Source organism: Protopterus annectens, chromosome 2.part1, assembly GCF_019279795.1.
Source record: "Protopterus annectens isolate FY-2018-M chromosome 2.part1, PAN1.0, whole genome shotgun sequence".
Lineage (NCBI taxonomy): Eukaryota > Metazoa > Chordata > Ceratodontiformes > Protopteridae > Protopterus > Protopterus annectens.
The window spans coordinates 480465456-480479976 of NC_056729.1; the positions used below are offsets into that span (position 1 = coordinate 480465456).

Genomic DNA, 14521 nt, shown 5'->3' on the forward strand with positions numbered 1-14521 from the left:
GTAATTTTTCTGTGCACCTCAAATGCATCCTGGTGGTTGACTTCATTTCACACTCCCTCTCCCTCTTTAGACTACTGCAACACCTTTGTACTATAGACTACTGCAACACCTTTGTGCTATAGTTTTTTTCCCCTCATCTTTTTTTCCTTGTATTTATCTTGTACTCCATTAAGCTGACAGTTTAGACATATACTTCTCCATCCACCTGCTTTCCCTTCCTTTTCAGCCGTCTACTTATTGATGGCAGCTTTGTAGTTCACTTCCTCTTGCCTCTTCACTTCATTTCTTAATCTTTAGTCATCTGGTCCACCTTGGTGTCAGGTTGATTATATGTTTCTTGTTCTCCACCCCTCCTTCTCCCTATTCCCTTACCTCAATATCTTCCCCTAACATCCCTACTGACAGAAATGGGGTGTCCTTTTACTGCTTTCCCACCCCACTTCATTCCTCCCTCTCCATCTTATTTTGCAGTCCTTGTCCTCTTTACCTTCTGATTACTACCAAGAAAGGGCTGTTTTGTTGCAACTATGTTTTTCCCTTCACTTTTTATGTCCCCATTTCTCAGTGTAGGTAGCAGCTTGGTGACCTTCTCTTCTTCTTCTTCTTCTCTTCCTCACCTGTCATTCTCACTGAACTTAGCACTTTATTGATAATTGTGGTATTTCAGCTATCTCATATTCCCATTCCACTACACCTCCCTGCCTTCCTCTTGTCCTCATTTTCCATACAGAGCTCACCATCCCAATCATTTCTTTTGTCATTCCATCAGCGTTTACTTATTTCCTACACAACCACGTTTTCACTTAACTTGACCATTATTACTCTTTTGCCCTCCTCCATTCTCATAAGTACTTCTCTACTCTCTTGCTACCTCAATATGTTGTTCCACAGTAGCCTGTATCCCCTACTTACCCATCTACACCTTCCCTCCTTGCACAGTTTGTAACATTTTACCTTTCCTGTTTGTTCTTTCCTTCTTCCTTCATCATTTTAAGTCATGTACTACTTTTCTCCTTTAAATGTTGTTGTATGGCCAACATTTTTATGCCTGGCATAGTTGTCAGAACATTCTTACCCTTCCATTTCCTCTGGCTTCTGCTGCTTCTGTCTGGTGACACAAATCCTTTGCTCCCCCTTCATTAACTCCCCTTGTGTCCACATACTGTATAACCCACTTTTCACTTACTTTCCAACTCTCTTGTTTGGCTTCCTAAAAGAGGATGGGTTAAGCAATAAACTAGATTTTACACATCCCTGGGTCACCCAAAACAACATTGACATCACTGCAGTATGTAAAATCTAGTTCAAACCACACATTCAAACCCTTGCTTTATTTTTTTTCTAAACTTTGCTGTAAGTTACAAATAATAACAATATCAATTAAACATGTTGGGCAAGGCTATCTTCTCCTTCTTAAAACTCCACTCTTCATACCAACTCATGACGTTTTCTCTAATTTTAATTAATGCTCACCAAACTGACTAAACATTGGTTGTTTTATTCATTTTCCAGTAAGATTTCTTTTCATTTAACATCCATCTCCTAATAACCTCTAATGTTCATTAATTTTTTCCAGACCCTTTCTCTCCTGTACTTGGAAAACCAACTCACTTCTTCTTGAATATAGTAATGATTGCTTTCTTCATCATGTCAAATATGACCTCCCTGAATCCTTAAATGACCTCAGCCAATCTCTCTTTATTCGTGAACCCATTAGGTTTGTGTCTCAGTCTGATAATCATTCTTACTTTGATAAAGTAATCAAAAATAATCTTTAGAAAATCTACAGCTTGACTTTCCTTCCTTTTAATCTAAGTGACCACTGCTGTATAAAATTGAATTGGTCTACTAAAAACATAAATGTTCTCTTAGTCTTTTCCTCTTGAAGAACAGATCCGTTAAGAATATAATATATATATATATATATATAGTCTGAATAATGATTTGCTTAGTACTTATTGGTCTCAACATTATCTTGTTCAAACTCCTGACTGTGGTCAGTTTTTTCTTCTTAAATTTCTGCTTAACTTACAAAAATGCTTACCTCCTGTCTTCAGACATACTGAAGGTAATGGAAAACCCTAGATGTCCCCAGCTCTGCCTTAACTTTCGAAATGCAGTTATTATGCCTGCATTTTGAAAAAAACAATGGAAACAATCTCAGTCCCCAGAATGTAGATTGCAAGATAGATAGACAGATAGATAGAACCATATAGAGAGAAACCAAGCCAAAAAGTCCATTGGAAGGCAAAAGACCACCTTCTGTCATGAGAAGCAATCTCAGGCTTTTTATACTATAAAAAAAGATATGGGTATGAGGTAACTAACATTGAAGGACATAAGGAGCTTATAATCCCATAATGTGCCGGGATACAACTACTTATGACAGTAGCAGTGTCCTTTCTGATGTTCCAGAAATACGGGCATGGATATCATATATGCAATGTTGTAGCCGTTAAGACTTTTTATAAAAAAGGACTTGGAAGGTGTTACATGATAACAACATGGGAATTTCTGAGCCAGTGTATTGTGCTTCAAATTGTTTTCAGTGAATGAGAAAGAAATCTTAAAAGTCTGTTGGACATTTATTTTAAAGGCCATACAACATCTGTTACTAATGTAAAGAAATGCATCACTGACAATGTGTGTCATTATGTATCCACTAGCCTTACATTACATTTACACATTTAAATAAGCTCTTTGGGGCAGATGACATTACACTTGTAACTCAAGTTCTGTTATTTACATTGTCATCTGCTCTACTTGTGAGGCAATTTTCATAGGGAAATTGTGCCATAGGATGCATATCTATGCAGTTAAAAAGATGGCGGAGCACAATGATTTACTCTGACATAGGTTCATAGGTGTTTGCTAGGCTAATGACCACAAGGGTCTTTTTAAGCCTAGCCATGCATCCCAAATCTGTGACAAATTCTGATAGCCTTGATAAGTGTAAGCAGGGGGTTGGAGATGGATACAGAATGACACAGATTATGAAAGCTATCAAAAGATGGTTGGGCTTAATGTTTTACATGGACAGCCAGTGCTCTGTTAATCCTTTGTAAAAGGTACATTTTGTGTATTAGGACATGTTAAGTTAAATTAATGAGGGGTGACTAGGATTTAGTTTTGGGCAGGAAAAAGTATAGTTTCAGCTCTTGTTGAGTGCAAATCAGACTTCTGTCACACAGTTTGAATGATAGTGTTGATATGAAGAGCATTTTAACATCTAGGTCTTTGATATGAGTTGGGGGGTTACTGCGTGATGTTATTAAAATGTTTTCAACTATGTTTCTTCAATAAGAAAACAGCTAGTTTGTGACTATTGTTTCTGCTGGTTAAAATGGTCAGATTTCTCTTACAACTTTGTTGGAAGATGTGTGTTTTAATTAGGGTTGAAGTACTAACCTGTTTTTTTAATAAAAGTATTTACTGAGCAACTGTTGGTATTAAGATTTGTTTTTGTAGCGTTTAATATGTAAAAACAGTTCATATTCAGACATTTCTTATAGATATATACCTGTGCACAGTTTCCTTCCTGAATTGCTGATTCTACTGTCCATGTGTTTCCATATCTGTTATTGTAGTGTCATGCTTGTATTGTGCAGCACATTTTTTAATTGTACAATTTGACTAGTTGTGATCAGCCTTCATGCCTTATATCGATGTTGACAGTGGTGTTTGGAAAATACGTCTTGCACCAAACATTTTAATGCAGGTTCTATGTATTGCTTTTTCATACAGCGTTTTAATTAAGCGCCACCTGGCTGATGTCAGTGGCTCTGCTGAGGTACCTGTAGTAGCTATCCAACTAATTTTTCACTAACTTAGACATGCTAACTAATCTAAGTAGGCAAGAAAAGGTACTGTCTGAATTGTGAAAGTTTGCATACATATTTTGCTCATGTGGACCTAATGATTGAATTGTCTGTACTCTATACAGAAGACTGTCTCCATGCAATTACACGTTTAATGTAATACTTGTTAACAGACAAACGATAATTTAAGATGAAAACTGACATCTTGCCCAACAGAAATAATGCAGTTTTGATAGGTAAAGCATTCACTGTCCATCTTAAGACTGGTTTTAATGTATATGATATTGTGGCTTTTCCTATTATTTCTGTCGGTTGGTCTTAAGAATACTTAAAGACTTTGCATTGTGATGAGTTCTAACAGTCATCTTCTAATAGGTGACTGTGAAAATTAAGATGGAATTTGGGGAAAACCATTTTACACTTTCATAAGTACAGCCAGAGCTGCCCAAAGACAAATCATGCTGAAAAATTGTCACTGCAGTTTAGGAAGTTAAGGTGTTTGCCTTACAAACACAAGGTGCAGGGTTCAAGTCTCCCAAGGGATAATTGGCTAGACTTAAAATGGCTCGCAAGGGCAGTTAGCCTAGTACTGATCTATGAACCTATGAATATTTTCACGAAGAAAAACGCTGTTTTGATGTTTCAGTTGAATGAGTACAACATTCTGCCTCTTCAAATACAGTATGCAGTGGTACTACAATAATGCATCCACTGCACTGTCTCACTGTATAGTACTTTGCATGGTTGAAACAGTAGTTTAATACAGCATTCAGCTGTGAAAAGTATAGCATTGTGTGACAGTGTATCAGGGAACCCAGTAGTGCAGCTGTGGTGCAGCTGTGCATGCTGTGACTGTGGAAGAATATTCATTAACTATATGTGAAATTCTTTGTGAGCAGGAAAGAAAATATCTTGATTTTGTTTCTGCATTTTCATGGCAGTCTCAGCTTTAAAGTTTATGAGGTGATATTTAGATATGCTGAATGTTAAGTTGTCAATCTCGCCTTAATTCTTGCTGGATGGGTTCGGAGCCGATCCTCGGCTCCGACTCGGCACTTGCTTTAGCTTGAGAACTCCTTTTACCAGCTCGAGGCAACCCTATATCCCATGATGCAAGGCGGAACTACCTCAGATCTCGTTTGCCGCTTAGCGAAAGAGGTCTCCTTTGCCAGCTGAGGTAAGTAAGTTTTTGTCAAAAAAAAGCTTAGTTAGGGATTTATTTCCCCCTTGTTTCCACTTTCTTAGTGTGTAGTGTGTTTACAGCCCACCCTATTCCCTTACAGTTCAAAACTTTTAAATTCCTTTGGTAATTGTATAAAAGTTAAGTTAGGCCTAGACCCCATTGGTTAATCCCTACCTGTGTGTCTGTGTGTTAGGGGATTAATTGTGTGTGTTTGTTGGGGTGTGTGTGTGACTTCTTCCTTAGAAATATGTCAAAGGAAGGCAAGGTCTCAGGCTTCAAGAAGTGTGACTCGTGCTGTCAGAAAATGTCTCTGACAGACGGTCACACTTCTTGTGTTTACCTGGGGCCTTTGCACCTGCAGGACTCCTGTGCTTTGTGTCACTCTTTTAGCCAGAGAGTCCTGCAGGAACGGAGGAATAAGTTGATCCTCCGTGGCTTACTTAAGCCAGAAGGTTCTCCCTCTAAAACAGGGTCTGGTAAACCTTCTAAGCCACCGAAGGTTCAGGCTACAGTATCCAAGCCTCCTCCGGTGGCTCCGGCTCCGTCGGAGCCGAGATCGGCTCCGGCTGGAACCGATCTATCTGCTTCAAAAGTAGTGGGTTCGGCACCGATTGGTTCCGACACCCGGTCTACTGTGGCCTTGTCGGCTCCACCTTATCCAGCATCGGAGCCGAGAAACCTTCGGCTCCATCTGGAATTCAGGGGACTTCGGCTCCGATGACTTCGTCCCGAAAGAGATCTCGGTCCCCTTCGTTGCAGAGTATCCACTCGGCTCCGGGGTCTCCTCTTTTGTCGGAGCGGAGCCATCGGAGCCGATCTTCGAGATCTTCCAGGCTGGCTGACCATGACTTAGAGAGGGTGGTAAGCAGGCTGTTGAAGTCGCAGGCACTGGCCCAAATGCTCCATAGCCCGTCTCAGCAGACTTCGGCTATTGTTTCACCCCTTGAACTTCCTCCTCCGACTCCACACCAGAGTTCGGAGCCGGAGCTTCTCGGGACAGCGACTGTTTCGGCGCTGGAGCCGATACATCCTTCGGCTCCGTCGTCCTCGGCTCTGATCTCCTCCTTGAGAACTTCCTTGGAGGGATCCGGTCGTCGGGTTTCCCTTGTCGGCTCCGAGGGGGCTAGTGGCATCGGACCCTTGTCCGACCCCGCTCTCCCTCTCGGGGCTTCGGCTTTGGTAAGCTCGGCACCGACATCGGCCTCGGAGCCTTCCCTCTCAGTGGAGCCGGGAATTCCTGTATCCTCGGATCGGGGATATTCCGGTCTCCCGGGGAGGGGAGCCTTTGAGGTGATGAGGAGTGTCCTGGCTACTGAGCCAGGTCAACGGTCCATCCCTCTATCTCCTCCCTCTTCGGTGCCTGTAGACACCTCTTGCCAGCCTCTTGCTCTCAGGCCCAGGGATCCATCGCCCCAGGTTTCCCCATTGGGAATTTCCTCCTCTTCCGAAGTTTCTCCTGATCCGGCAGGTGAACCCCCTCGGAAGAGGACGTGTAAGAGGAAACACACAGACTCCCCCGAGTCTACTACATCTGATACCGACTTAGATGAGTCGGAGGGTTCCCCACGATCCCCCTCTGAGGATGTCTCCTTTTCAGACATCCTTGAGCTCCTCAAACAGAGGGGGAATTGGCCATCCATTGATCCCTCCGAGGATGAGTCGGTATACCTGGAGGCTTTTGGATCCCGACCCTCCACCTCCTGGGTGTCTCCGCCTTTCGACCCACTTATGCAGGTAGTGGCTCGGAAGGTGCGGGCGGCTCCAGATTCTGTGGAACCTGTCCCCAGGAGACCATCCAAGTTTATTACGGCCCCTACGGACAAACAGTTTCTTTCCAAGTGCGTCTCTGTGGATGCTATGGTGGTGGCGGCGGCCACTAAGAAGGAACTGGCGGATCCTTCAGTACCTGTCCATCCTCCTAACAAGGATTCTAGGACCATGGACAGGTATGGAAAGCGGATGTTTTCTTCAGCGACCTTTGCTATGCGTTCGCTGAACTACCTTTGTCACTTCACCAGGCTTCAAAGATATATTCTCAAGGAACTGGGTGAAGTGGTCCAGGATCCTTCTGCTGCTGGGGCTCAAGAAAAGATTGCCTCACAGCTAGCAATCCTGAATTCCTTATCCAACTCCTCCATGCGGCTCATATCCTATGCGGCCGATGGAGCGAGCAGGGCCGCAGGCACAGGAGTTGCTCTTAGACGCCAAGCCTGGATGCGGCTTTGTAATTTTGCGGACCCCTTTAAGGCGTCCTTCACTAATACCCCCTTTGATGGTTCGGCTTTGTTCGGACCTCAGGTGAAGGATACCTTGACCAGGTGTGAGCAGGACGGTAAAACTCTTTCTGCCGTTGGAGTCCATTTTTCCACCCCTTCTAGACCATATCCCAAGGGTCAGAAGGGAGGGAAGATGTGATTCCGCAAAGCCCAAGGAGCTACACTGGACACACGTGGTCAGTTTACCCCCAGAGGCAGAGGGGGTAACAATAATAGACGCCGCCCTAGAGGCAGGGGGGGGTCCTCAGAACCAGGGCAACAGGGAGTCTCTTCCTGAGAAGCCCTTTCAGCATCCCTGAGGTGTTGCCCGACTGTCCACCCTTGGAGGCAGTCGGGGGAAGGATTTCGCTGTACCCAGTAGCCTGGCATTCCCTCTCACAAAATATGTGGGTACAGTCGATCATATCCGAGGGTTACAAAATCCCCTTGAAGGTATCCACCTCAACAATCCCTTCCAGACATCTCACCCGGTCAAAGGGATTTGGCAGAACAGGAGGTTTCAAAGCTCCTAGGAAAAAGAGCCGTCCAGACTGTGCCGGCAGACCAGGTAGGATCCGGCGTCTACTCGAGATTCTTTTTGGTCCCCAAAAGGACGGGAGATTGGAGACCAGTATTAGACCTGAGCAGTCTAAACAGATTTGTCAAGAAGGCAAGATTCCGGATGGTCACGCTTCAGTCCATTCTGCCCTTTCTGGGCAAGGACAACTGGATGTGCTCTATAGACCTTCAGGACGCGTACTATCACATATTGATTCACAGGCACTCCAGAAGGTTTCTCCGCTTTCGGCTAGGGACCAGTCATTGCCAATTCAGAGCCCTGCCCTTTGGCCTCACTTCAGCCCCCAGAGTGTTTACCAAATGCATGGCAGTGGTCACAGCTCATCTGAGACGTCAAGGATTCCAGGTGTTTCCTTATTTGGACGACTGGCTCCTCTCCGCCACCACCAGGTGTCAGCTTCTTCAGACCAGAGACTACACTCTGCAGCTTTGCAGGAGTTTGGGAATTTCAGTAAATTTCGAAAAATCTTCTCTGCGGCCTTGCCAATCTATCACCTTTATAGGCGCAGAATTAAACACCGTCAAAATGTTAGCCAGACTAACAGATCAAAGAATTCTGGACATCCAAAAATTCGTTCGGATTCTATTGCAGAGCAGCAAGGTCAAAGCCAGATTTATACTGAAGGTTCTAGGTCTTATGGCTGCGGCCATTGTTCTTCTACCACTGGCTCACTTCCACATGCGTCTTCTGCAGTGGATGCTATTCACTCAGTGGTCGTACCACAGTCTCCCGATGAGGCACGAAATCTTAGTCACACAGTCGTGCAGAACTCATCTGAATTGGTGGATATCTTCCCCTCTTCTTCATCAGGGCCGACCCTTTGTTCCCCCTCCTCCAGTTGCCACAGTCACTACGGATGCCTCTCTGATCGGGTGGGGGGGGCATTATCAGGGCAGGATGGTCCACGGGACGTGGCAACCCATAGAATACCATCTGCACATAAATGTCCTAGAGATGAGAGCGGTGCTTTTAACGTTGCAGGCCCTCAACGACTTTCTTCCCACGGGGACTATTGCAGTACAAACGGACAACATGTCCGTGGTCTGGTACATTAACAAGCAGGGCGGGACCAGGTCCTATCCGTTGTGTCGAGAAGCTCTCAGACTTTGGCAATGGGCAATTTCCTCTCATCGGTTTCTGATAGCAACGCACATCCCCGGCAGGTCCAACCTCTTGGCGGACAGGCTGAGCAGATCCATTCTGATGCCTCACGAGTGGTCTCTCAATCAATCTGTAGTGGATCAGATTTTTCTGAAGCGGGGCACTCCTTGTTGCGATCTTTTTGCTACTCCTCAAAACAACAAGTGCCCCGATTTTTTCACCCTCTTTCCCCTTCCAGGCCAACCCCTGAGAGACTCTCGCTTTTCCTCCTTTTCCCTTGATTCCACAAGTCATTCAGAAAGCCACCATTTTGAGGGCCAAGTTGATTCTCATTGCCCCTTATTGGCCTCAACAAATTTGGTTTCCGTCTCTGCATCGTCACCTTCTGGTGCAGCCCTGGCATCTGGACCCAGTTCCGGATCTCTTGATCCACCAGTCGGGTCAGCAGCACCGGGCCATTCATTCTCTCAACCTCACTGCTTGGTTGCTCTACTTCCTTCCCTAGCCAGGCTACCGATGATCTCTGACTCAGTCAGAGACATCTTAGTGTCTTCTTTAAAGTCGTCCACTAGGACTGTTTATGCTAGCAAGTGGCAACGTTTTTCTATTTGGGCAAATTCCAGGAATATTGATCCCTTTACTGCTCCTGTACATTCTGTTTTAGATTTCCTGGCTGAGGTTTTTCATTCAGGATCCTCTTCATCTACAGTTAAAGTTCAACTGGCTGCTATTTCCAAGTATCATGTTGGCTTGCATGACAATAACATTATGTCTCATAGATTATGCAAGGCCTTTCTGAGAGGAGTTTTTCTCCTAAAGCCGCCTATAAAGCATCCTCCTCCGCAATGGGATCTAAACTTAATGTTGGCATCCTTGATGCTACCTCCCTTCGAACCGTCTGCTTCATGTTCTTTGAAGTTATTGACCTGGAAAACTATATTCTTACTGGCTGTCTCTTCAGCAAGAAGGGTTTCCGAGATTCAAGCTCTCTGCATTCGTTCCCCTTACTTGGTTTTTCATAAGGACAGGGTGTCCTTAAGAACAAACCCGTCCTTTCTCCCCAAAGTTGTGTCTCAAACCAATATTAACCAATCTATAGATCTACCAGTCTTTTTCCCAAACTATTCCGACAGAGCTGAACAGAAGCTTCATTTTTTGGATGTCCATCGTCAGCTCAGGTACTATTTGCATAGAACTAAACAATTCAGGAAATCGGACCAATTATTTGTCTCCTATGCAGAAAACAGGATAGGTCTTCCAGTTTCTAAAGTGACCTTATCCAGATGGTTGACTTCCACCATTTCCTATGTGTACTCTCTCAGAGGCAAGCAGCTATCTTCTAAGCCAAAAGCACACTCAACCAGGAGTCTATCCACTTCTGCAGCCTTTCAGGATAGACTACCCATTGATACCATTTGTGCAGCAGCTACTTGGGCCACGCCTCATACCTTTGTCTCTCATTACAAGTTAGACTTGGCCTCCAGAGACAGGGCCAGTTTTGGTTCCACAGTTCTCAAGAGTCTGTTCCATTGAGCCACCGGGATACAGGTGCTAGGGGCCGGTCCCATCCAGCAAGAATGAAGGCGAGATTGACAACTTAACATTTAGAAGTTATGTACCTACCATAACGTTCCATGTTAGTTGTCTTCTTTCACCTTCTTTCTTGCGTCCCTCCCTCCTTCCCCCTGGCCTGGACAGATCTTGAAGAGTTCCTATCAGGTTGTTTTCCTCCTGAGCCTTCATATGAGGACTCTTATTATGAACTTGTTTTCCTAATTATGTTAGGTTAGTCCTTAGCAGGGTAGGTTAGCTACCAAACGAGATCTGAGGTAGTTCCGCCTTGCATCATGGGATATAGGGTTGCCTCGAGCTGGTAAAAGGAGTTCTCAAGCTAAAGCAAGTGCCGAGTCGGAGCCGAGGATCGGCTCCGAACCCATCCAGCAAGAAAGAAGGCGAGAGAAGACAACTAACATGGAACGTTATGGTAGGTACATAACTTCTAATTAATATTCATAAAGCAACAGTTTGATGTTATACTTAAATCTGTCAGCAAATTGTTTAAAAGTTTTATTTGGTTATGCATTTGCCTGCCACAAGAACTTTCTAACTGAAGCACATGTACTTGAGCATGCATGCAGGCCAGCACAAAAACAACTGATCATATCTGCTGCATGTTCTAATTATGTGCAAAATAAAGACAGAAGCATATTTTGGAAGAGTATCCATTGGAATTTAAAAAAAATGATCAGTCAAGAAGAAACTGACAAAAATTGCCACTCAGCCTACGTTGATGGGGTAAAGGGATAAAGCCCTAACTGCAGCCCACATTACCCCAGTTCAGTTAGTGGCTTGGGCACTGGATGGTGCATGTAATGATGAGGGGCTCACCCATCCTAGGGTGGAGGATTGGTACTTTTGGTCAGCTTTGCATCACTGCTCTAATGGCAGGGCCGCTGACGAGCAGGGGCCCATCAGGATTTGGGAAGACAGTGCTTGGAAAGACCTGGGTATGATCACCCAAGCTTGTGGTGGTGAGTCCTCTTGGTATATGGTGGGGTGCATTCATTACAGACCAATGGGCATAGGTTGGTCTTATAGTGACACACATACTATTGTCACTACTGGAAGTGACCTTAGTTCAAAATAACTGGGAAGCCAGCTGATAGCAGAACAAACCCCCCTCATAGCTGTTTAAATGATGACCCCCTCCCAGACAGGGTAGTGCATAATCATGGCAAGACTGGATGGTTGTCATGCATGGGAGCAAAAACAATATAAAAAAGTAAGTGCCCATCAGAAAAGGTATAAAAATGGGAGACTTTGAATGTATAATTCAATTATAAGTTTCTGAGGTATATGAGTGTCACAGCATTAAATGTGCAGTGGTGATATGGTCTGAAAGCTATCTGCTATTTGCTTATTTTTTGACCATATTAACTTTTGTTTCTCTTTTGTAAATATTTTTAAAGTCTTCCTTGTTTAAGTAGTTGAGATAAGATGATGACATTTTACAAGTTCTATTCTACATGAACATGGTGCCTTAAAAACCCTGGCAAAGTGTAAGACAATTGCTTTTAAACATGTGTCATTCACTCTGACAGTATTATTTTGTAACATGGCTTTAAGAAAACTGCAATTCATAGTCATGCAAATTGTAGTTTAATGTTATCCATGGCCATGTTTTTTTTGCATGTCTATGAATCACATTGAATTGGAGCTTGCCTTGTCTCTGCTACGTGATTTACACTTCCAAGCAACATGACTATGAATTCTAGGGACACTTCTCAGGGTTCAAGGACATTGCTGCACTGTACATAATACAGGCAGAGGGATGATAATTTCCATTCTTCCTGGATCCACTGAACTCAAATATTATGATTTACAAATGAAAACTTTTTTTTTTAAGTTTTCTACAAAATATTTTTGTCTTCCTGTATGAGGATTTAGCCAAATAAAAAAAAATGCCCATTCACAAGAACAATGTAATTTTAAGCTGACAGACAGAAAATGTTATTTGATTTGGAAATGCCTGTTTTATGATTATTTATTAACTGGTATTAAGAGAATATAAGGAAACCAGAAAAATGACATTTCATAATTCAGTAGTTAAGTGATGTATGTAGCTCCTGCCAATGCTTCGGTTCAAAGCTTCTGTCTTAAAGTATGAAAAACATTGTTGTTATCTTGGCTTGCACTACATGCTATTAATGAAGGTTAAGTAAAGATAGTAATGCATATTTTCTTTTAAAGACTAGCATAGTGATTGCAGTTTGCAGCAATGATTAATAAAGTTGCCCCTGTTATTATTAATTTTAAGAGGTCAAAACTTTGTAATGAAACCTTGATCCTACATACTCCTCTCTCTCCTATTGTTCTACTTTCATCATTATACTGTCATTCTGGTGAAGTGTGCTATTCTAAAAGAGGTGTCTGACCTGTTTTTCATGCAGACAGAAGAATTTGTGCACGCATTTAAAGATCAGCTCGTTAGAAGTGCCCTTTTAGCCCTATACACAGCACGACCAAGTTGTGCTAACAGAAGAACTTCAGAACCTAGCAATAGTGAGGAAAAGCCTGAAGTACAACAGATGAACTGCCCACCTCCAGTGACACGCCAGGATTCCATTCCTCATCATTCAGAATACAATGAAGAAGAATGGGTACGTATTTTACCTCTGCTGCTTACTGCTAAATTTCTCTTAGATTTGTCTTGAAAAGAAATACTCCCATTTTTTTTAAATCTGTCCTTAACAAGCACTGTACATTATGAACTGTAAAACAATCGATTTTTCTGTCTTTCCTGGAATTAGCAGCTCACATCATACTACCTTTCCCGTTTGAGAGAGGAATATGCTTTTGGAAACCACATCTTTTTCTACAGGCAGTGCGGGGGTGGGGGGGGGTCTGCAAGTGTTGCATGCTGGTGAGCCATCATATGTGCAGGTGTAGCTGTCCAAGATTTATCTTCATACCCTATTCCTCCACACTGCAACATCTGCAATATCAGAGAGAAGTTGTGTTTATCTCAGATAGAGAGTAATCATGGTGTGACAGGAAATATTGTTTATGTTGCTGCACTGTGCACAAGCTGTAACCCATTCATGTGCAGGTGCCAGTCTTGTTGTTAGAGATTTCCGCCACTTTCTCTGTGTAGTGGGTGAACCCTGAGCAGCTCTTCATCTGGTCAGGCTCACTAACTGAACTTGAGTTTCCTAGGCCACAGAAAGAGCTTTATCCATGTGCAGAAATGAAAGTGGCTTGAAGCAGCCTTTTTGTCTGCATCACAAGGAGAAATTAATGTACTGTATTCTGAAATATAAAATTTGAGGGAGGACAATTGTAAGTTTTAGTTATTACCAGGATATCAAGGAGAATCGTACAAAGTAATATAATTCTGACAGAGACTCTTTGAAGGTACATATGTTTAGCATCACACAGTGTGTAGATGGAGAGTGAGGGTTTAAACCCAGCTGAGTATGGTACAGATTGTTTTAAGGTTATTGCCTTAAGTCACATTGTTATATATATATATATATTGTATTGCTGTTTTCATGAATCAGTGAAAATGAAAAATATTTCATGAAGCTCAGTGTTTTTGATACATGTCATGAAGGAAAGTTCATTGTGTAGTCAACAGAACTAGCTGAATCTGCATCCACATAAAAGAATGCAAAAGAATGGGAGAGCTGGGCAGAAAAAAATACTGAACGGACAAGTGATTACACCAAAAAGTAGATTTTAGCAAAAAAAAAAAATCACTTCAGGAAAAAAAAATGACTAACATAATGAAAATATAATACACATGTAATAGGCTGAGCGTAAAACTAGTCCATTATGATCCATGCTCTACCCCGGTGAATAAACAGGAATGAATGAATGAATAAGTATGTAATTAAATAACTGGATCAATATCTACAGTCACACTTGTATAAGCAAGATGGTCCATTGAGTATTAGTAAAAGACCAAGAAACCCCTTGATAACTTATTAAATGAGTACCAGAACAACAGGTGATATACCATTGTATAATAAAGCATTACTGTACTGCTTCTCTAACTTATTAAATGAGTACCAGAACAACAGGT

The 14521-nt window shown here is 42.8% G+C and overlaps 1 protein-coding gene across 6 annotated transcripts in view; it reads left to right on the top strand.

Annotated features, from left to right (window-relative positions):
* Positions 1–14521, top strand: part of INPP4B (inositol polyphosphate-4-phosphatase type II B) — a 4727932-nt gene that overhangs the window by 3345298 nt on the left and 1368113 nt on the right. For all 6 annotated transcript variants that reach the window (XM_044062266.1, XM_044062271.1, XM_044062267.1 and 3 more), the window contains one exon: positions 12888–13097. In XM_044062266.1, the coding sequence (XP_043918201.1) occupies positions 12888–13097 (210 nt within the window). The remainder of the gene's footprint in view (positions 1–12887; positions 13098–14521) is intronic.